The sequence below is a fragment of the Acartia tonsa genome, chromosome 5 (genome assembly GCF_053477335.1).
Source record: "Acartia tonsa isolate MP-2025a chromosome 5, ASM5347733v1, whole genome shotgun sequence".
NCBI lineage: Eukaryota > Metazoa > Arthropoda > Copepoda > Calanoida > Acartiidae > Acartia > Acartia tonsa.
Genome location: NC_137264.1, coordinates 22,421,656 through 22,446,416, shown reverse-complemented (window position 1 = coordinate 22,446,416; position 24,761 = coordinate 22,421,656). Strand labels below are relative to the sequence as shown.

General features: G+C 32.0%; 1 protein-coding gene across 1 annotated transcript in view; it reads left to right on the top strand.

Moving 5' to 3' along the window:
• Window positions 1-2,310: 2,310 nt before the first annotated feature.
• The window catches only part of chb (CLIP-associating protein), a 65,355-nt gene continuing 42,904 nt past the window's right edge, over window positions 2,311-24,761 (top strand). The window contains exons 1-10 of the mRNA XM_080160879.1: window positions 2,311-2,509; window positions 3,343-3,734; window positions 5,003-5,181; window positions 12,701-12,864; window positions 13,399-13,566; window positions 14,019-14,189; window positions 14,783-14,844; window positions 15,501-15,633; window positions 15,897-16,107; window positions 16,471-17,597. Coding sequence (XP_080017005.1) covers window positions 2,336-2,509; window positions 3,343-3,734; window positions 5,003-5,181; window positions 12,701-12,864; window positions 13,399-13,566; window positions 14,019-14,189; window positions 14,783-14,844; window positions 15,501-15,633; window positions 15,897-16,107; window positions 16,471-17,597 — 2,781 coding nt within the window. The 5' untranslated portion in view covers window positions 2,311-2,335. The remainder of the gene's footprint in view (window positions 2,510-3,342; window positions 3,735-5,002; window positions 5,182-12,700; window positions 12,865-13,398; window positions 13,567-14,018; window positions 14,190-14,782; window positions 14,845-15,500; window positions 15,634-15,896; window positions 16,108-16,470; window positions 17,598-24,761) is intronic.

The following is a 24,761-nucleotide window of genomic DNA, read 5'->3' as shown; positions in this document are numbered from 1 at the left end:
CAGTAAATTTTTACAGCTATTATCAACATCAAATATCAGCTGTGCAATTTGAAAATTTGTTTGAAAGTCATTAATATCCTCAATCGGTCATGCATGAAAGTAGATTTTAACTATAAAGTAGTTTTGCCAGTTTAAAGAGATGAAAAAATTAGTTACATTTTTTTGTGACTAATAAACCCGGGCCCACTTGAATTTAACCTCTTCACCTCTCTCAGTTTATTGTCTTTTCTTCAAAATTGGGGACTTTAATAATTCTTCTTGTTCAAGCTAGGCTAGCTAGCTGCTCAGATATTTAAATTTATTTTGTTATTTATTCATTCAAACTATAATATTATCAAAAAAAAGGAGAAAATATTTTAATAATTAAAGATTTCATCTGTTCGTCATAAAGAGATTTATATTAAATCAATTTATGATTTTTATAAACTGAAATTAAATACATATTTTATGTACCTATTTTTTGCATTTGATTCGGTGAGATTAGGTATATACATAGATAGTTAAAAGAATGAATGAAAAATAATCAAAAAAAGATAGTTTTTTAAAAAGCCGGTTGAATTGAAAGGATTTATTTCAAATAATTTTCGTAAATGCAAAATGTAGAATATAAAACAAGTTTAGGAAATATTATAATAAAATAATTATCATCATATCTAATTTATAAAAGTTCTACCTTCAATTAATTTTAACAGGTGTCCTTATTCATTAAAAGTCCCTTTCCCTTATTTACCTTACTAGCAACGACGACTTTATAAAAAGTGTACACTTAGTTCTTCCCCTCCCTTCCACTTCTCCCTTTTATGCTACACTCTATAATGCGGGTGCCAACAATATAATATTTTCACGGTAACCGTAACATTTGTTTTAAATACCGAATTTTACTATATAATATTGAAAAAAAAACTATTTCTAGGCATATAAATTAATGAAAACTTATTTAATCTAATATGGGTAGCAACATTTTTTTTTCTATTTTAGTAATTGTCTTAGTTTTGGTCGCGTACAATAATACCTCAATTTATAGTTGTGTGATAAAAATAAACATCACTACTAAAAATGCCATTTTAAAAGTATATATTCCTTACAGTCAAATTCAAAGAAAATAGTTATAGATATTGAAAAAGACATTCTATTTTAGAAAATTAATTTTTTAAGATTTTGCAAGTAAAAATGTCGGCACCCGTGTGACCATTCTATCTGGATCTAAGTATATTTATGTATATTATTATATATAAGACTGTGGAGGAGATACTAAGCTAAGCCTACACTAAACTCTCAAGCCCTCAAAACACATCTGACTAATGTAATTGTTAACAAATGTGGTTGAATCAAGTGCACCATGGCCTGTAAACGGCCCAGCTAGCCCAAAAATGAAGTGAATTGTGATTTGTATCCAAAAATAAGGGCTGAGCCCCTAAATTATTAAATCTAAGCAAAAGTGAATAATAATTAAAATATCATCCAAAGTTATATTTATTGTGAAGTGAATTATATGTGACAAACAAAAGGGACACTTAATAAATTTGTTTTAAAATTGAAATAGTAGGTATCTAAAATTGGGCATTTATTAATAACGTTTTATTGAATTTTTTATTAAATTTAATTATGATAAATTAAACTAATACATTAAAAGTTTTGGTATTTTACTTTAAATCCTTTAAATGTTGTTGTGAAAAATGTTAGATAAGATAAAAATGAAGTTTTGACTTACTGTTTTTTTTAGATTAAAAATTTCCGATTGTTTTATTTTACGTTGCATTGTAGAAAATGGAGTAAATTTTTAAGCATAAGCTTCAATTTATTCTATCGAATTTTGTATAGTAATGAATAACGCACAAATAGGCTTTTTAAAATGACTGTCGACATGCTGTTTTTGTGTATGAGATGCAGACATCTAAGTTGCATATATCTTAAGAATTTGATTTTCATTCTGGATATTTTTTAAACGAAATGGTAAAAAATTGATGATGCTCTTTCATTTAAAAGCCTCATATACTTTTCAGCATAGCTATTATAAACAATACTGTAGTGCTTTTAAATTGCATTGTATTGTCATTAATATGCTTTTTTTTATCTCTTAGAACATCCCCATCTTTTCATTTGGTTAGGTTAAGTTTATTATTTATGAAACACAAAAAATCAAGGCATTACTTTCTCTTGTTTTACTTATCAGCGGATAACGCTCAACTTAACCATGCTATAGATATTTCATATGAAAATTGATATATAATATAATATATATACTTGTTTCATTATGTTTTTCTTTAAAAAATAGGTACCTACTTACAAAATTAAAACAAATTTTCTAAGTGTCCCGTTGTAACCACCAGTGAGGATGTCCGAGGCGGGGGTGCTATGGATTGACCCGCACAGCGACACAAAGAAAAAGCTGCAGCAGGGGGAAAAGTTAATCAGTTATCTTGAGAACGAGTCGAACCCTTTAGATTGCGAGGATGTTGGCCTGTTTATCGACAGTCTCGTCCCGTGGATGCAGAGCTCTAATTTTAAGGTTTGGGCGTTGTGTGGTTAAACCTTAAAAATGTAAAAAATGACTTTAATGGTTAAAAGAACTAAAGCTTTCGTTATTTATGTACAATACTTAATGGAATGGCAACCTTTGGTGTCCAAGCACATCTAACTTTTAGTTTAGAATTTATCATACCTACTTGCTCACCACCACTTTCCCCCGGTTTTTCCTGGTTTATTCATTTTTTGGCCTGATAGTTTTGTGGTTCAGTTGCTATGCATCCACAAATAAAAATTAGTTATTCAGTTTTTATATTTGAATAAATGGGCAAGTAATTACCCAAACCCAAAATGTACTTACCCTGTAATAGAGTGAGAGAAGTATCAAATTACATATCTTGCCTGAGCTGGGTATGTGAAATCTGATACTCGCCTATAGTTACACTTACAACCCTTTGCAAATAATAATGAGCTTCCTCATTAGGTATTTAGTTTGTACTTTTTTTATTCATACTTCACCCGTAACCTCTAGTGCCGTAACAAATATTTAATATTCTTTCCCCCTTTAAATTATTATATTACTAAGATAAATAGGAGGCTTGTAAGAAAAATATAACAGAACGGCTATTTTAATTCTGAGATCATTTGTTCAGATCTAAAAATCTTATTTCTTTAAATTTTATTAGTTGCTTCGCCCCTAGTCTCTAGAGGAATGCCTGAACCTCCGTAAGATATTAAAACAGCTTCTCTGAAAAGAAGAACTCATTCGGACCCTAATTAGATTATATAACTTTAATACTTTTCGGTTTTCGCAAGTCCACGTATGAAGTCCCATATGAAGTAAAAGATTAACCACACAATCCAAATTAACTACAGGTGTCCCAAAATGGATTGGAAATTATCAGTCACATGATTGACCGTCTGGGGTCAGACTTCCGGCCCTACCTAACCACCGTCATCCCCGTTTTTATCGACCGTCTCGGTGACTCCAAAGAGGTTGTTCGCGAACGGGCCAACGCAGCACTATGCAAACTTATGGACGGCACAATACAGCCGCAGACATTGTTCGAAAAAATGATGGGCGCCTTCTCGCACAAGAACAACAAGGTGCGCGAGGAGATATTACTGCTCCTGCAGGCGACCCTGAACGCGCATGGAGCCAGTAGCCTGACTATTTCCAAGTATACACCATCCATTGTGACCTTAATCAGTGATAGGGATACAGGAGTCAGGGATACGGCCATGGCAACGCTGGTTGAGATTTACAGGTATAAATCTATTTTTTTCTATATTATTTCTATAAGTAACTATTCATAAGGTTTTATATATCAAGCTTTCAAAACAATTGTGATTCAATATAATGTTAGATTTGACTGGAACTTTCAAAAGATTTTTGAGTACAACTCCTTTTAAAATTTATTAGAATTAGCATTTTTAGATTTTTCACACTTGGATAAGTGCTAGACAGACATAAGACGAAATCAAGATATCCTAATTAGATACCTAGGAGAGAAATAATCTGAAAACTTTTTGATAAACGAACGTTTACTTGCCCTTTTTTTTCAATTGTTGGAAAAATAACTAAATTTTTTCATGCCATTTCTGATTGATTTTATTCAAATAAAAAAAGATATGTAACTAACTTAAAATCCCTGATATTTCTAATTTTTACACATAAAAATTAGGAGAGGATTAATTTTTTCGTCCGTTGTCCTATCCATATATTCTTGCCTATCCGTCTCTCTAGACAGACACAGACAATTTCAAGACATTATCATTTTGCCCTATTTCCACTTTTTGTGCTAAGTAAAAGTGCAAAATAGAGTTAATTACCAATTAACATTTCTAACATAATATCAGAGAATAAAAGGATGGAATTTTTGACTAAAATCTTTCTTTTTGTTATGATCTTTCATAAGGTTAGATGAAAGTAAGACATCTGCCATAATTCAATTTTTTTTATCACAATATGGCTGTATCTTATCTTTATACACGAGAACATCTAAGTCAATAAAACCAAGAAGGAGCGGACGATGGACTGTAAATTAATTTTGTATCAAAGCTTTAATAACACGTTATCTTAATCGTTAGCTCAAAACTTTTGGGTAATTTTATATATTTTTATTAGTTATTTTCAAACTACTAATAATTCATTCTACAGGATAATTTGAATATCATCATTGGGAATGTATGAATTTATCTTCCATTGTCTTATTTCTTAAGATCTCTACAACAGAACACATTTTTTCCCTTTCCGTTATCCCTGTGTCAATGTAGAAAGTTTGTATTGAAAAATATTACAGAAGTATACACAAAATATATGTATACATATTTATAGTATATAGTTTCTAAAACAAATATCTTGGGTTCAGATAATATTAAGATTTTTTTTATGTATTAATTGCGCCTGAATTGATCTATACTTTCTTTCTCATAAATGTTTAAAGCTACACAGGCAGAATTTTGAACAAAAGTATTAGAATCTTTTATCTACTGAACCAAAACCACAAAACGATTTTAAAAGCCTTTTTTTCAGACATGTTGGCGAGAAACTTCGAGTGGATTTACAGAAGAAAAATACATTACCCGCCAACAAGTCATCGCTGTTATTTTCTAAATTTGACGAGGTGCGGGCCAGCGGCGGTTTGATGCCGACCGCCACTCTTGGGATAGGCGGCAGCGGCAGTATGGATTCGGATGATGTCGACCATCAGGAATTTATTGATTGTGATAGATTGATTGATTGTTGGTATAAAGGTTGAAATATTTATTCAGTGAGAACTTATAGTTTTATTGAAGTGATTTTTTTTATTTAAAAAATTGTGAAGTTTCTAATCCAATAGGATAATTTCATTAATAACTGAATAGCGGAACAACTAAACCAACTGACGGACAGTATGTTATAATTTAAAGTTAAATACCTACCTTCCCTTAAAATATTTTGAGAACAACATCTGGTCCATTAATAGGATACGTTTATCCGTTTGTCTGTCGTGTGTCTAAATAAGAAAATAAAATTATCTGACGCTTACACTCAAACTGCCAATCATCTTGTTTTTGACAGTCTTTAAAATTGCATGGTTATTGGTTAATCGTACTACATATCATAACCAGTAAATATATATAATATTTGAACTTGGAAAATGTCAACTAAAAGTTGAGCTTTTTGAGAATATACTGTGTAGTGGAAGATTTGTTAGTATAGACTTGTCTAATTATAGTGTGACTGTGTTGCAGAAGTATGAATTTATCCCTCTAAAATCATTAAAATTTTTACGTGTTTTAAGAAGTCTATATTTGCATGGTCCTATGCTAAAGTTATGGATATCATTGAATTTCATTCACGATTCACGCCTTCTATGTGCCCTATAGAATGCTAATTAAAAATAAATAGAATCAAGGATGTTAACATTAATTAAAGTAAAAGATACCTATTGATATAAAATGATTAAAATTCGCCCAAAATAATAGATATGCAGTACAGCAAAGTACACACAGTTACAAATAACTAAAGGAAAAGTCTTATTTTTAGTTCATCATTCTTTTGCGCGGATTTTTTTGCAACCTAAAATATAAGTATTATACCTACCTACTATAGAGAAGCTGCACTTTTATAATAGAAAAAACAATACGCAAATTTATAATTTACACTTGAACTGATTTAAAGAGTTTCAACTGTTAATGTAATTTTTTTACCTGTACGTTGCAGTTCGATGCAAAATAAAAATCCTTTGTATTCTTGAAATTTGCTTCTTTTTTCGGCGGAAAATGTTCTGGCATTCGCAAGTTGTGGGTCAGTTAGTTGATGGCCCAAACCGCGCCATAACATAACATTGCATAACAAAATAACTGGACTGATTAATTTAGCGACTATAAACAAACTTTTTGACTTTGTTAAAGTAACACACATTGGAGATATTTAAAATAATCTTATCCCTAAAAATGATAATAATAATAATACCAAGACCCATGAAACAGGTGCAACTAAGTTAATACCACGAACAATTAGAACTGCCACAGAAATTAAGTTTAATCAAAGGGTTTTGACTGATCTTTTTTTTTTATAGAATATCAAGAAATGTAACTGAAAATATCTGGTTGATTAATAAAAAGTTGAATTTTAAAAAAAGTAATCCAAAGTTTTATGAAAATGCATTAAAAATGAATTGTACTCCATCTGTTTATGCAGTTATCTATTTTACTAAAGACAGTTCACTTTTTTTGCAATTTATGTTTATGTGTGGGCATTTTACAGCAGCGAAGCTGCTATAAAAAAATTCTGTCTGTAATTTTCTAAAAAAACGTATTTTTAACTTAAATAAGCACAGTTATTGTATCCTTAGCTAGTATATGCTCCATTATCAGTAGCGAAGCTACTCTTAGAATCATAAACATTTTTCCTATTCAATGTATCTTTTTAGTTTTACATTTTTATGCTTAGCTACTTAAGTATGGATGTTGTCATCCTTGCTTTATTACAGTTCATGATAACTTTATTAGCTTGTTGTTGCCGCGCTATTTATCGATTTCTTACTTTTTGTACAGAAAATATTTTGCTACCAGGGATGGCAAAATAAAAACCACGTGGTTTTAATCAAGTGGTTTAAACCAAAAAAAAAAAGCTAAAAAAACCAAAAAAAACCAAGGTGGGATGGTTTAAATGTTTTTTTTAATACAAAGGACAAAGGCCTATCTTTCCAGTTATATCCTTATAATAAAGTAACAGGATGTTTGTATGTGTGTTTGTGTGTTTGTATGTTTGTACCAAAGGATCTCGCTAACCGCTGAACCGATTGGGTTCTCCTTAACAGGGTAGCTTCTCATAGGTCCCGGGAAGGTTTATAACTATTTTCTTTGGGGGTGGGACACCCCCAACCCCCCCTCCGAAAAATTAAAAAAAAAAACTTTTTAACTAAATTTAAAAATGAGGGGGGGGGCAACCCCCCCCCCCCAAAAAAAAAAAAATGTTCGCCCCCCCAAAAAAATTTTTTTTTTTTACTTTTTCTTACAAAATATAAAATAAAAAATTCAATTATTAAATTCGACTCTCTCCTCCTCAAGTGCCCCTAGAGGCCTCTAGGGGCCTAGCCGCTAGTCTTTTTATAATGTAAAAAATACAGTCAAAAACATAAATACCTAATTCAAAATTCTTTTAATAGTTTAAATCTTTATACATACTAAATTAGAATACTTTAATTTGGATATTATTAAAAAAAAAACAAAAAATTATTAAAAAAACCAAAAAAAACTGGTTTTTATTAATAAAAACCAATAAAAACCGGTTTAAACCAAATAAACCACACTGGTTTGATCTTTTTTAAAAAAAAACCTGTTTTTTTCCCATCTCTGTTTGCTACCTAGTATTCTATATATTTAAGTTTGTTATATACCTTTAAACTTGATTATATTTGGTGACGTATTCAATCACCTAATTTGGCGTCTAGTTTAAGATTACAAAAACTGAATTAATCAAAAAAAAAAAATAAAAAGCAAAAACTGTTTAAAAATCGTCCAAAAAATAGTTGGGTTCCCCGTTGTTTTGTTGCATGACAAGCACAAGTTAATTGATCAAAAATTGAACACACACTAGCGGTTCCTCTCTATTCTAAAGACAGAGAAATTAGTTCTCAGAAACTCATGTAAATATATCAATAGCTTTTTTGGGGGGAAAACTGGGTATCTTGTAGTAGATTCATAAACAGTAATCTTTTCCTACTTAAATTAATTAATAACATAAAAAAATCGGCTTAAAATTATGTAAATAAAACTTTATTGGTTTTAATTGACTTAATGAATAACGCTAGTCAGGTCTACAAACGAACCATTCTTGTTGAACATAAAGTAAATTTTTTGATTATGTTTATAGAAAACCTTTAACAAACTGTATTTAATAAAATGAGAGAAAGGAAATAAATACCTATATGAAAATAGAAAAAATGATAAAAAAGTGGCTTTTCTCTAAAATTAATCTTGCTTATAATTTCTTGCATAATCTTTATATCCATCCAGTAAAAGGGGGGGGGGGGGGCGAAGGGGGGTAATTGTTTAAAGCAGTATGACAATCTATTCAAAATAATGCAAAAAATATATTTTCCCCCCTTTTTAAAACTATTGTTTATGCCCAGTTTAAAGAAGCAATCATAAGAAGACTTTTGTCACTTTTAACTTTAGTTGTGAAAATTATTGAATAAATACATACATACCTACCCAATAATGCAAAGCTAGAATACATAAAAAAATTATCCATTTATGAGGCAAATTAAAGTTTTTACGTACACTAGTGAATTGTGGAGAGGCTGTTTTGTTTTTAAAGGGGGACGTAACTGAAGCTTTTTTGATGCAGGGGGGGGGTTTTCTCAGGAACCACTTGATGAACCGTGTAAATTTTTTGGACTTAAGCTTTTATGGGTATGAACATCTTATGGTTTCAAAGTCAACCCCCTACCCCCACCCCCTAGCCCCACGGGGCTCAAAAACCCCCTAAAAATGAACCTAACCTTAATTTTCTCAGAAACCATTTGGCCAATAGGGATGATTTCTTAAAGTTAAGCTTTTATGGTTATAACCTAACTTCTAGTTTAAAAGTTACTTTCATGCCGCCAACCCCTAGCCCTCCGGGGCTCAAAAAAAACCCTAAAAATGAACCTAACCTTTATTTTCTCAGAAACCATTTGACCAATAGAGATGATTTCTTAAACCTAAGCTTTTAAGGTTATTACCTAAATTTTGGTTTAGAAGTCACCCCCCTGCCCCCAACTCCTAGCCCTCCGGGGCTCCTAAAAACCCTAAAAATGAACCTAACCTTAATTTTCTCAGAAACCATTCGACTAATAGAGATGATTTCTTAAACTCAAACTTTTATGGTAATAAACTAAATTTTGGTTTAGAAGTCACCCCCCTGCCGCCAACCCCTAGCCCTCCGGGGATCAAAAAAACCATAAAAATGAACCTAACCTTTATTTTCTCAGAAACCATTTGAACAATAGAGATGATTTCTTAAACTTAAGCTTTTATGGTTATAAACTAACTTCTATTTTAGAATTTATTCCCCTGCCGCCAACCCCTAGCCCTCCAAAAACCCTAAAAATGAACCTAACCTTTATTTTCTCAGAAACCATTTGACCAATAGAGATGATTTCTTAAACTTAAGCTTTTACGCTTATAAACTAACTTCTAGTTTTGTAGTTACCCCCCTGCCGCCAACCACTAGGCCTCCCGGGCTCAAAAAAACCGAAAAATAAACCTAACATTATTTTGCTCAGAAATTATTTAATCAATAGAGATGATTTCTTAAACTTAAGCTTTTATGCTTATAAACTAACTTTTAGTATAGAAGTCACCCCCCCTGCCGCCAACCCCTAGCCCTCCGGGGCTCAAAAAACCCTAAAAATTGACCTATCCTAATTTTTTTCAGAAACTATTTAATCAAGAGAGATGATTTCTTAAACTTAAGCTTTTATGCTTATAAACTAACTTATAGTTTAGAAGTCACCTCCCTGCCACAAACCCCTAGTTCTCAGGGGCTCAAAAAACCTCTAGAAATGAACCTAACCTTAATTTTAAAAATCAGCATGTTTTAAATGGACATTTTGGACTTTCTGTTAATAATTATATAGAGTAGCTACGTTTTTAAAATTGTACCTAAATGATATAGAAATTATCATGCAAAGTTGAAAATCAATTGGACAATTATAATATGTCTAAATTAACAAAAAAAAGCTAACCCTCACAGACCAAACCTATTTAAAGAAAAGCTTTGCTTTAACAAAATTTTTAATTAACAAAGTATAGAGTCCCAACTCTTTTCTTTCCCATAACAGATGAAGTCCAAAATATCTTCTTATATAATTTATAAGCATAAAAGCTTAAGTTTAAGAAATCATATCTATTGATCAAATGGTTTCTGAGAAAATTAAGGTTAGGTTAATTTTTAGGGTTTTTTGAGCCCTGGAGGGCTAGGGATTGGCGGCAGGGAGGTGACAACTAAACTAGAAGTTAATTTATTAGCATTATAGCTTAAGTTTAAGCAATTATCTCTATTGATCAAATGGTTTCTGAGAAAATTAAGGTTAGGTTCATTTTAGGGTTTTTTGAGCCCCATAGGGCTAGGGGTTGGAGGCAGGCTGGTGACTTCTTAACTATAAGTTAGTTTATAAGCATCAAATGGTTTCTGAGAAAATAAAGGTTAGGTTCATTTTTATGGGATTTTTTGATCCCCTGAGGGAGGGCTAGGGGTTTGCAGCAGGGGGGTGACTTCTAAACCAAAAGTTAGTTTATAACCATAAAAGCTTAAGTTTGAAAAATCATCTCTAAGATCAAATGGTTTCTGAGAAATTTAAGGTTAGATTCATTTGTAGGGATTTTTAGAGCCCCGGAGGGCTAGGGGTTGGCGGCAGTGGGGTGACTTATAAACTAGAAGTTAGTTTATTAGCATTATAGATTAAGTTTAAGCAATTATCTCTATTGATCAAATGGTTTCTGAGAAAATTAAGGTTAGGTTCATTTTAGGGTTTTTTGGAGCCCCGGAGGGCTAGTGGTTGGAGGCAGGGGAGTGACTTCTAAACTATAAATAGTTTATAAGAAGCTTAAGTTTAAGAAATCATCTCTATTGATCAAATAGTTTCTGAAAAAATAAAGGTTAGGTTCATTTATGGTTTTTTTTATCCCCGAAGGGCTAGGGGTTGGCAGCAGGGGGGTGACTTCTAAACCAAAATTTAGTTTATAACCATAAAAGCTTAAGTTTAAGAAATCATCTCCATTGGTCGAATAGTTTCTGAGAAAATGAAGGTTAGGTTCCTTTTTAGGGTTTTTTGGAGCCCCGGAGGGCTAGGGGTTGGCGGCAGGGGGTTGACTTCTAGACCAAAAGCTAGTTTATAACCATAAAAGCTTAAGTTAAAGAAATCATCTCTAATGGTCGAATGGTTTCTGAGAAAATTAGGGTTAGGTTCATTTTTAGGGTTTTTTTGAGCCCCGGAGGGCTAGGGGTTGGCGGCATGAGAGTCACTTTTTAACTAGAAGTTAGTTTATAGCCATAAAAGCGTAAGTCTAAGAAATCATCCCTATTGGTCAAATGGTTTCTGAGAAAATTAAGGTTAGGTTCATTTTTAGGGGGTTTTTGAGCCCCGTGGGGCTAGGGGGTGGGGGTAGGGGGTTGACTTTGAAACCATAAGATGTTCATACCCATAAAAGCTTAAGTCCAAAAAATTTACACGGTTCATCAAGTGGTTCCTGAGAAAACCCCCCCCCCCCTGCATCAAAAAAGCTTCAGTTACGTCCCCCTTTTGAGGCTACTTAGCTTAACCTTCAAATACTATTTGAATTAGTTCTATTTCTTGGAATATTTTCTTTGCAATTTAAAATTGTTTACAGAAACATTGAAAAGCTGAGGAGTAGTGAGTTTTATTTGTTTTCTTTTGGTTTTTACTTTCAATTCAGTTTAGAATAAGTCTATGTGCCTGTAATATATTGTAATGTTTTAATGAGAAAAAAAAAGATTTAAATTTTTAAAAAAAATTTACCATCTATTTTTTGTGATTCTATCAGATCTTATTTGCCTTTTTTACTTAGTTTTGATATTTTTCCGTTTTGGTTGTAATTAGGTCATTTTTCCAGCTTATTTTCAGGGGTATATTATTTAAAATTAAGTCAGGAATAGGTATATCTAAATTAGAAGTCGAGAAAAGCACATTACTCCATGGGACTTACTAAGCGTTTGGAGAAGGTATGCTTGCTAGTAGAATTAGCTTAAATAGATTTAGATCATGAAAAGTACAGAAATTGTTGTTTTGTTTTTTTCTTTTAATTCTAGTTAACCTACATTCACTTGCTAATTTTTTATTTTACAAGGTTATAACATGCATAATTTTCATTGAAAATAGTAAACAAATTTTATATTACTAGTTGCTTCGCACCTAGTGGGAGCGGTCAGGTAAATGGCATTACAATCACTCAAAGACATAACTAAAGCTTCCACGAGAAATATAACCAATTCATACAACCAATTTACAACCACCCAAGAATTGTAAAGCTTTCCATGATCAGTATTTTCCGAGATTTTTAACTTCAGACCAAAAAATTTCATTAATTCTATTTACATTAGATAAAAAAGTAGACAAATATTGTTTTTACGAAATCGTCATCCTAGTTTATATTACCTTAGCTGTAGACAGCAGGGCCAATTAAAAAGATTAAAATGAAAAATTTAAAAAATCACAATCAATAATAAATCTTCAGGCGCCTAAAAAGAACGGTGGTCTGACCTCTTTAAAATCTCGAAGCAGTAGTGTACCGGCATCCCAACGGAAAGCCTTTGCGGCGCCGAAACCATCTTCCGGTAGCGGCCAGGCGGGAGCTGTGGATGCTGATAGTTTTATGCACGCCTTCGAGGACGTAAAAAAGGTAAGATTGTTTGACTTTTTATACTTTCCATAATTTTTTAACATCCATATGAAAGTACCCAAATGGATGAATTCCTATAGATTGAATCTATTAGATTTATTAAATTCAGTTTTTTAGCTAATCTATTCTATAATTACCTTTTTGTCGGTCCGCCCGTCAGTCCTTACGTAAAGCTGTTGGAGAAATGTTATTTTGTCAGCTGCTTTTTGAGATGTTGAATTTTTTTATCACATTTCTTGTACCATTTTTATTTGTTCCTATATTTATGATAAGTATACCTGCTAAAATATGGCGGTTGTATTTATAAAAACTTCAATCCTAGGTATTAAAGGAATAAATAAAGGGGTGTATATTATACCTAGTATATGCTGCACAAGATTCATTTTTTAAAATTTTCCCCACATATTTTTCATTCCTCCCCCCCCCCCCCCCCTCCCACCTTAGCAGGGGACCCCATGCAGAATATATACCCCTGCATAAAAGTTATGAATTAAATACCAAAGTCAATATTTTCATTTTCTATTTATTTTTCAGGTGAATGTATATTCTGGAAGATGCGTAGAGGATGAAATCCGTAAAATCCACACAACCTTGTCAAATTCTGCTGCGGATTGGAAAGCCAGGATTGAAGCCCTGAGCACGCTGAGATCTTTAATCCTAGCTGGCGCTTCCAGCTATGAAGAATTTACACAACCCCTTAAGGAATAATTCTAAGATTTTAATTCCAGATTTTATCATGTAGGAGGGGTGATATTATTTTAAAAGGTAAATATCATGGGTGTGGGGTAGGTGTTGAACTACCATTACATAAAACTGAATAAATACAGGATAATGTTTAAGGACATACTTACTTTTTAGGACCTAATTATAGAGATGCATTGCTTATGATATCATACTAAAATTGTTATAAAAAAGTAAAAAAAATCCGCATGTTTTAATTGAAGTCGGACATAATGGTAACGAATTTAGAGTTGCTACGATTTCTAAATCGAACCCAACTTTTACAGGAATCATGCAAAGTTTGAAATCTGTAAGACAATTCTAACATGCCTAAATAAACGATAAGAGCTATTCGTCACAGATGGACGGACTGACCCTAATTATATAAAAGCTTCTCTTTTTAATGGGAAATCTAAGAATTAGAAAAATTGTAGACACTTGAAACGCCACTTGAGTCATGTGTGAAGGACCTGAGGTCCCAGGTTGTGAGGGAGGCCTGCATCACCATAGCATACTTCTCACAACAGCTCGAGAAGAACAGGATAGACAGATTTCTTGAGTTTCTGTTACCCAGTCTTATTAATCTTATACAGAATAGTGCAAAGGTAAGTTTGTCTTTAAGGAGCAAAGCTACGTCTACGTCTGTTTGGTTTCTTTTATCCAAAAAGGGAAGTAATATTAAAATGTAAATTTCACTCGTCCCCGAAGTTTTATAAACACCTTCTCTCATTCGTTAAAAACTTTCAGAAAATGATAAAGATTTTTGTAATTTTGCTCCTTTATTTGTTTTGATACATTTTAAGTACCTTAGGTATAATTACCATTATCTTTAAAGTTCAGATTATGTACAAAAATTATTATTTATATAATAGTTTAACTTTATCGATTAGGTTACAAATTTTCTTGATACGATACAAAAGAAAATATGTTGCTTACAAATTGATATTAGCACTTGTTTATGATAATTTGTCTCCTAACAGAAATAATATAGGTAGAACGTTTTTAAAATTAAACTTAAGAAAAAAATAGTTTACCTATATGTTTTCTTCGACTAGAAAAGCGGATTTATTATCGAAAGTTAAATAATCTTTTAAAGAGCTGAACCTAAAGCTCATTCTAAAAGTATCCATTTGTTTCATCCCTAATCACACTAAAGTTATTATAGCAACTAAATGTTCTTGAAATATTGTTTTTGTAGGTAATGGCAACCAGTGGAATAGTTTGCCTCAGATTTATCATTCAGAATACACACAGCACTAGGTAATAATTTAATTTACTCTCATAAACATTTTGTAAGTTTATTGGTTCACTGAATACTAAGTTTCCTGTGTATTGTCACTTGTACCCTTTCTTCTTTTTTTAAAGTTAAAAGAAATCTAGGGGCGAAACCACTAGTTTTTAAAAATCAATTATAAGTAAATTTAGTACCTAGGTAGGTACCTTAAGTTTGATGGTTCGTAACTTCACCTATTATTCAGATGGATTCTTGCATTTAATTTCTTTAAAATATTCTAAAGGTGACATTGTTTGTCCCCTAAGACCTATGAAAAGAAAGTCATTACACAATAGTTCTTTGTCTGGCTGCATTGCAAAATTTGGCAATTAGCTATTTTTTAACAATTATTAGTTTTTGTGTTTTGGTTATATAGGATTTAATTTCTATGGGGATAATTAAATATTTCTCTTATAGTAAAATTAATGGGTACGCCTTTAGTATCTATGGCCTCTGTATTCATAGTGGCAGAGAGAGGTGGCTAGAAAAAAAGATGAAAACCCTCCCAAGACTTAAATAAATCAGAAAATAAAACCATCATAGAATCTATTCGGTTCAGTAATTATTCAGTTATTAAGCTTCAGACAAAATAATAGTATTATAATGAAATAAAAACCTTATTGCCTATTGACCTACTATTTAGATTCCTACCTATCCTGTGTCAGAATATATCCAGCAAGTCCAACATAATCCGCCGTCATATTTGTGAGTTTATGGACCAGCTGCTGCATTCCTGGCCGACATCCGCTCTGGAAAAACATGTTGCTGCGCTACAGGCATGGATTTATAAGTAATAGAATGATAAAGATAACACAAAAGATGTTATCTGGTGTTTGGCGAAAATATCCAAAATATTTTGGCTGTTTTATTGTTTTTGTAACAAATATATTAGTGAAAATTAAGCTTCCTACTAATAGGTTCATTTCTGTCTTAATTCTTGATGTCATTTAAATTTTAATCATATGTAGAGGTGATTACCTAGATATATTTATTGATTAAGAATTTTAAAATTGCTTTACTTATAATTCTGCGGCTACAGGAAACCATCAAAAAGGGTATCGCAGATGCGGACCCTGAGGCGCGATCACATTCGCGGAAAGCCTACTGGGGGTTTGCGGATCATTTCAAGGATCACGCAGATCAGTTGCTACAGACCTTAGATCCGTCCCACAGACGAATGTTGCAAGGGGAAATGTCAAATTCCAGCTCATCTAATTCCCTACACCAGTTGTCTAGTGGATATGGTACAGGTACTTATTTTTTGTCTATAGCTACCTAAGGTTTCATTAAAAAAAGATTGAAGATTTTTTTTATTTAAAACCAAGTTCACATGGGAAATGTTTTTTTTATTCCATTAGGCAGTTTGGGTTGTATTTACCTTTACCACCATCAGCCACTAAAGGCTCCACCCAAAGAAGAAAGGGGGGCCATGAAAACAAGAGATAAAAACCTGCATTGTAAAGCCAGTGGGTAATAGGCATATTCCCAAAAGTGACCGCATTGGCCAAATAGCTGTTAGTGAGATCTTTAGATGGATAGTCAGGCAGACTTTGTTCTATTTGGTATTATAGACGAAAATGTTACCTATTTATCATAATGATCATATATTTCAGGTACAACAGGATACAGTTCTTCAACCCTTCATAGCCGAGCCAGGTCAAGACAAAGCAGTGTCACAGGCTCCAGAGAAGATTTGGACGGTCACCACGGCGGTACAAAGGTATACGGTGGCCGCCATAGTTCTGCCACTCTAGACCGCAAGGGCAGTGGCATTCCTAAATGGAGTTCCCCGTCAAAGCCGCCAGAAGCTGAACGTGGTGCAACAACGCCCAAGCCAGATATGATGGCCAGATCGACGCTAGTGCGTCAGCCGTCACTGTCAGGCTCCCCCCGCCATAGCCCGGCAGGACGCTCCAATTCTGCCATAGATAGCACAGCAGCACGACGAGCTAGTGTCCGCCAACAATATTCAGCCAGAGGACGGATGGGTATGTTGCCTGGAAGCGGTAGCCTTTCCCGACCGCGTAAATCAAGCGGAACTGCCGATGCAAGCGGTCCAGGATTACCCTTATCAACGCCGGACCGCAACGGCCGACGGTCCAAGGTTGGCAATGTGTCACAATCACAGCCTGGCAGCCGGTCGGCCTCTCCTTCGTCGTTAAAGTCCTACCAAACATACTATGATTCAAACAACAGTCATCACGGTTATGGAACAGTTGGCCGTTCCGCGGGTTTGAGCGGTCAACGCCGCCGGTCAGGCATGCGTAGTACGGGCACGTCACGTGAGCCATCGCCACAACGATTCACAAGCACCTTGGGCCGTGATGGTCTACCAAGGCCAACTCCATCAGGTGGAGCCCGTCTCCCCGTTAAACCCCTCATGACAGAGAAAATCCTACGACAATCACGCGAAGCAGAGTCGGCACTTGCCGACGCGCTAGAATACTCGCGCAAGCGAAGCACAGGCGGTGTTAACCCCGCCGATCTTCTAGACACCTCGGACAAAAGTGAAACTTCCAGTTTATGTTCAGAAAAGTCGTTTGACTACGGCCGCACCGGACGATCTTGTGATGGAATATCTGATATTATCGCCAACTGTGCCTCTACCCACTGGGCCGACCGCAAGGACGGCCTTATAGGGCTGCAGGGCTACTTCCGAGAGGGCCGGCTGCTGTCGGCCACAGAGCTGCGGCGGGTCACGGAGATCTTTACAAAGATGTTCATGGATGCTCATACCAAAGTAAGTGAACGCTATTTTATTTTTGCTGGAAAAGGGATGTTTCAGGAATCTTTAAAACAAAAATATTTAGCTTTACTGCTTATGAGCAAAATTGTCCTTGTTTTTCCGGTTCTGTTTCATAACTAGGTAGGTATGAATTGATAATTTAGAAACTATAAAGAATGACATTTAATACCAAACTCGGAGTGAATCCTGATTTTTGTTTGCAGTGAAATCATTATTTTAACCATTTGCATACAAGTTTGTTTATTAGGTAACAAAATCCTTCAAAGATAAGGATCTATGCAAAGATACACTCCTTTTTGGTTTTGTTTTAATTGATAATCTATATTTATATTGTATTATGATAATTTATACCTAAAGGTTTCTTACTGTAAAAAACGGTTAAGGTACTTTCTCTCCACAATTACCATATCTTTCGAGTTAAAAATAATAATTGCAAATCAATTTGGTTTTTCGACAAAAATCAATTTCTAAATTTGACATTGCTATAAATATTTAGATGCCTAAAAAACAATAATCTAAGAGAGATACAGTAATTTTTACTTTTAACCATTGATGGACGAACCAAAATACTCAATTAAAAGAGTAGTTGCACAACTAAACATGTAAAATTGAGCCACCTTTTGAAAATGTAAGCAATATCAAGTTGTAGTGAACAAAATACAACATAATTGGTTTTATTTTCAATTTTGTGCAAGATTTTATTCAATGATAACACATCCAAGGTGTTCTTAAAGATTGGGATAAAAATATTCCTAAAAAGTTTGCATTTAAATGAAATATCTCATATATGAATACAATTTTTCTTATTCATAGCCTTCATAATCAAAATATTACATAAGTAATTGTAATTATTAGAATATGTAAATATTAAAAATATCAATCTCAACATGATAATTAAACTCATTTCCCGTTTCCTACTCTGAAGTTAAGATTAGATACAATTTTTTTTGGATGTCTTAGATAGTGCAGATACTCTTTAATACATATTTTTCGTTCTTGCAATTATATAACTCTAATCACGTGCAATACGATAAAAAAACTTAATTAACTTTAAAAATTATAGACAAATATGTTAATTAAATCAGACTTGTGACACTAACTTGCTAACTCACAAGGATAAAATTGCCCAAAAATACAAATTATAATATTATTTATTATCCTTCTCATAACCTATTATTTCTTTTAAAAATGAAGAGAGGTAAAGATTTAACCAATTTTTAGTAATAGGTTAGGTAGTCAAAAGTAAAAACAAAATTTGCAAGATTTCGAACAAAAAATATCTACTTTAGATTGCAGTTTGTAAAATGTACTTACACTCTAAAATAAAGAAACATAGTGAGGGAAGCTAAGATGTATACCTATAACACAAATTAAGTGTTAAAATTTGAAAAAAAACTGGCAGCAGCTGTTGGTGTGTAATAATTTTCATTAATTGTTTTGCCAACAAATTCTATAATTTCCATCGCCGCCAGAACTGTGCACAACAAATTGCAATAAATTTGCAACTTTTGGCGGTGACCAATAGTTCCCCATTAATATTTGTACGTTAGGCATGTCACTTTTAATACAATTATCGATTCATTCAGGCCTTTACATTAGTTTGAGGGATGGGATTGTTTACAAATATCTAAAACTCTCTGCAAGACAAATATGAAGCTATCCTGAAAAGCATAAACTTTGTTACTCAAGAATAAAAAGATTTGGAAGATTTTAAAAATAATCTTTTTAAAAAAATGTTAAAATATACAAGTATTTTAATTGGTCATACCTTTGGTTTAGTATAAAGGATGCAAAGATGAGAATAACGGATAGTATTTCTTTAAAACATTCTAAAATAAAGAAGCTTAACATTTTAGTTCATATTTAAGTAAATATTAAACAATAGTCATAATAATCTAAACTAGAAGTGAGACTAAACTCATAAGTAGATATGCACCAACCACTCCTTTCCTTAACAAGTTAAAACTTCAGCTGACTAAACAAATATATTTAGCTTTATTAGCAAGCAACTCAGGGGTGTATATTCTGCACAAGATTTATTTTTTTCCCCTGCTAAAATTTTTTTTATTTTTCTTCCCCCCCTAGTTTTTTCTCACCAAGTAGGGGGAAAATGGAAAAATATTTAAAGAACTCTATATTTTATTTATTTTATCTCTCCTACCACACACTTTTAAAAGTTTTTTTTTACCAAGGAGGGGGGGAAATGGAAAAAATGTTTTCAGTTTTCTTAATTTTTAAATTTTTTTTCCCTCCAACCACTTATTTTTTATTTTTTTTCTCCCCCCCCTGAGCAGGGGATCCCATGTAGAATATACACCCCTGAAGCAACTTATGGTTATTTATTATTTTTTGTACATTTATGAAAATAAGGTTATAATATAAGTTTAGTATACGTGTTTGGTAATTTATATATTTATATAAGCTGATTCTAATTTTAATTTATTTATCTTAATTATAAGGATACCATATACAAATTATTCTTGATGTACAAAGAAAAGTTAGCAGTGGATGTGGATAGAGGATGGATAATACCTATAATCTACCTTCCCCGACTGTACTTTTTTTAAACAGCTTGCAGAGTCAAAATTTTACACAGAAGAATTTGTTGAAAGGCTAATTTATCGTCCTTTTTCCTATCCCTGCATTCCTGGGTTGAATGTTAGGGATCAAGGTGCAAATGACATTAAACAGGGTTAACAGATATAAACTAGTATAAATTTTTTTATCTTTTTACCTTTTTAGCAGGATTGTCAATAAATCATTTTTTATGACTTATGAATTAGTTAAATTATTCAAGTATTATTTCAAAATCTCAAAAAACCGCCTATTAATGAAGAAGATATATAACCCTAGTAATCTCAAAACGTGTAAGTAAGCAATTAACATTTTTTTTGGCTTACTTAAATGTGCCATTGTGCCATTTTTGTGGTAAATTACTGATAAGCCATAAAGAATACTAATTGCTTACTTATATCAGCATTCTACAACAATTTGGTCTTACTTGTGAGATAAAAGAGGGTGGAGTAAATAAATACTCAGTCATTTACAGTAAAAGTGGCTTATATAAGTTGAAGTGAAGAAAAAGAAGGAGGAGTAATAATTAATCCCTTCCTTCCTGTAAGCAGTTTATGAAAAAAAGAGAAGATTTGGCTGATATAAGCCAAATAAGCAACAAATGTGATTGATTGCTTATAAGTAATTAATCCAAAAATTGCATGATTTGGTATATAAGCCAAATAAGCATTTATTGTGATTGATTGCTTGTAAGTAATTTATCAACAAATTGGATGATTTGGTATATAAGCCAAATAAGCATTTATTGTGATTGATTGCTTATAAGTAATCTATCAAAAAATTGTATGATTTGGTATATAAGCCAAATAAGCAATAAATGTGATTGATTGCTTATAAGTAATCTATCAAAAAATTGCATGATTTGGTATATAAGCCAAATAAGCATTTATTGTGATTGATTGCTTATAAGTAATCTATCAAAAAATTGCATGATTTTGTATATAAGCCAAATAAGCAATAATTTTCATTGATTACTTATAAGTAATTTATCAAAAAATGGCATGATTTAGTAAATAAGCAATAAATGTGATTGATTGCTTGTAAGTAATTTATCAAAAATTTGCTTGATTTCGTATATAAGCCAACTAAGCCTTTATTGTGATATACTGCTTGTAAGTAATTTATGAAAAAATAGCATGATTTGGTATATAAGCCAAATAAGCAATAATTTTCATTGATTACTTATAAGTAATTTATCAAAAAATTGCATGATTTGGTAAATAAGCCAAATGAGCAATAAATGTGATTGATTGCTTGTAAGTAATTTATGAAAAAATAGCATGATTTGGTATATAAGCCAAATAAGCAATAATTTTCATTGATTACTTATAAGTAATTTATCAAAAATTGCATGATTTGGTAAATAAGCCAAATAAGCAATAAATGTGATTGATTGCTTCTAAGTAATTTATAAAAAAAATAGCATGATTTGATATATAAGCCAAATAAGCAATCAATGTGATTGATTGCTTATAAGAAATTTATCAAAAAAATACTCATAAGTTGTTATGCCCACAAATAAGAAAATGCTATTTGGTGACTTTGGGGACTAGTTTAATAAACAGCTCATTGGCCCATAGATAGGCACTTGGCCCCCTAGCCTATAACCTAACCTAACCTATGTATGAATGTTTAATGTACATAAACTTCTAATTATATATTTTTTTATTCCATATATTTGTTAGGTTAGGTTAGGTTATAGGCTAATATAGGTGGAAAAGCGCCCATGGCTAGGCAGGCCAGGGGGCCAAGCTCTGTGGCCATGACCTTTATTAAAAGTGGAGGCTACTTTCCTTAGGAGACTATTTTCCTTAGGAAGCTACTTTTCTAAAGTAATTGTCCCAAGAGCTTTGTCCTAGAGGCTACTTTGTCCAGAGGTTACTTTGTCCAAGGCTACTTTGTCCAAGATCCCAGCAATCACCACTTTTTTTTATAACTCTTAATGGTTGATTATTAACTATATTTTAAATTAATAGAAGATATTACTTAGAAACCTATTGTTTGGCTTATATACCAAATCATGCATTTTTTTGATAAATTACTTATAAGCAATCAATCACATTTAGTGCTTATTTGGCTTATATACCAAATCATGCATTTTTTTGATAAATTACTTAGAAGCAATCAATCACATTTAGTACTTATTTAGCTTATATACCAAATCATGCCATTTTTTCATAAATTACTTACAAGCAATCATTCACATTTATTGCTTATTTGGCTTATACCAAATCATGCTACTTTTTGATAAACTACTTACAAGTAATCAATCACATTTAATGCTTATTTGGCATATTTACCAAATCATGCAATTTTTTGATAAATTACTTATAAGCAATCAATTACATTTATTGCTTATTTGGCTTATATACCAAATCATGCAATTTTTTTCATAAATTACTTATAAGAAATTGATTGATTGATTGATTAGCCATAGTTTCCTAGTGTTTGGACCTAAGTAGTCATGAAGTTGGCTGAGAAACTTTTGTATAGCCACTAGGGCTATCAAGCTCCACGTTCAAGCACATTATGACTTGACCTGCCTTTGCCGAGTATGGCAGGTGTCCCAAATAAAGTCAACCAGATGAAGTTGCCTGAATGTATTAAACTGAGTAATTAGAGTTGCCACATGGGGACTAGAACTTGAATTCTCATCACCATAACTCAATGCATTACCACTGAGCTATGACACCCCTTACTTATAAGCAATCAATCACATTTGTTGCTTCTTTGGCTTATATACCAAATCATAAAATTATATCATAAATTACTTATAAGCAATGAATCACATATATGCTTATAAACCAAATTATGCAATTTTTGGATAAATTACTCATAAGCAATCAATCACATCTATTGCTTATTTGGCTTATATACCAAATCATGCAATATTTTCATAAATTACTTACAAGCAATCAATTACATTTATTGCTTATTTGGCTTATTTACCAAATCATGCAATTATTTGATAAATTACTTATAAGTAATCAATGAAAATTATTGCTTATTTGGCTTATATACCAAATCATGCTATTTTTTCATAAATTACTTACAAGCAATCAATTACATTTATTGCTTATTTGGCTTATTTACCAAATCATGCAATTATTTGATAAATTACTTATAAGTAATCAATCACATTTATTGCTTATTTACTAAATCATGCAATTTTTGGATAAATTACTTATAAGCAATCAATCACATTTATTGCTTATTTGGCTTATATACCAAATCATGCTATTTTTTCATAAATTACTAACAAGCAATCAATTACATTTATTGCTTGTTTGGCTTATTTACTAAATCATGCAATGTTTTGATAAATTACTTATAAGTAATCAATGAAAATTATTGCTTATTTGGCTTATGTACCAAATCATGCTATTTTTTTTAAAAATTACTTACAAGCAGTCAATCACAATAAAGGCTTATTTTGCTTATATACCAAATCATGCAATTTTTGTTAAATTACTTATAAGTAATCAATCACATTTATTGCTTATTTACTAAATCATGCAATTTTTTGATAAATTACTTATAAGTAATCAATGAAAATTATTGCTAATTTGGCTTATATACCAAATCATGCTATTTTTTCATAAATTACTTACAAGCAATCAATTACATTTATTGCTTGTTTGGCTTATTTACTAAATCATGCAATTTTTTGATAAATTACTTATAAGTAATCAATGAAAATTATTGCTTATTTGGCTTATGTACCAAATCATGCTATTTTTTTAAAAATTACTTACAAGCAGTCAATCACAATAAAGGCTTATTTTGCTTATATACCAAATCATGCAATTTTTGTTAAATTTCTCATAAGCAATCAATGAAAATGATTGCTTTGTTGGCTTATATACCAAATCAAGCAAATTTTTGATAAATTACTTACAAGTAATCAATCACAATAGTTTTGCAATCAAAGGGTTGGTTATCTGATGCGATTGAGTGGGTTACATTGAAATTCAAAATGCAGAGTATGTTCAAAGGTGACCTGGATAGAACTTGTGCTCAAAACATCACCAAGCTCGCCTACAATCATCATCACTACTCTTTTGTATACCAAAAGATATGACCCCTACAGGCCTCTAGGTGCACTTGAAGGGTGATAAAAATAGTAAATTGGCCTTCCCCCAAAATTTTGTTTTAAAAGAAAAAAGTTTAAAAAATCAGGGAAGGGGAGAATAATTTTTCTAGGAACAATTATTTTTTGGAGGAGTGAAGTACCCTTTTCAAATAGAAATAAACCTTCTTAGGACTTATGAGAAGATCATTTTAAAAAACCATACAGAGAAACAATGTCTGTGCAGAAATTAGCAAAGTTCTTTACATGACAGACATGGAGACATACAGGGAAACAGTTAGATATCCTGTTGCTTTTATATGAAGAATAGGATAATAGATTTAAAAATAATTACTTTCATTTAAAGGGCAAATATAGGTTTGATATGATATGAGCTTATATCAAAGGTGCCGTTACATACTTTTAGAATATCTATGCCAAATTTAAAAATTCAAAAAAATCCTTAAGTAGATTTTGCAATTTTCTGTTTCAATTGAACATATAATAAATCAGAT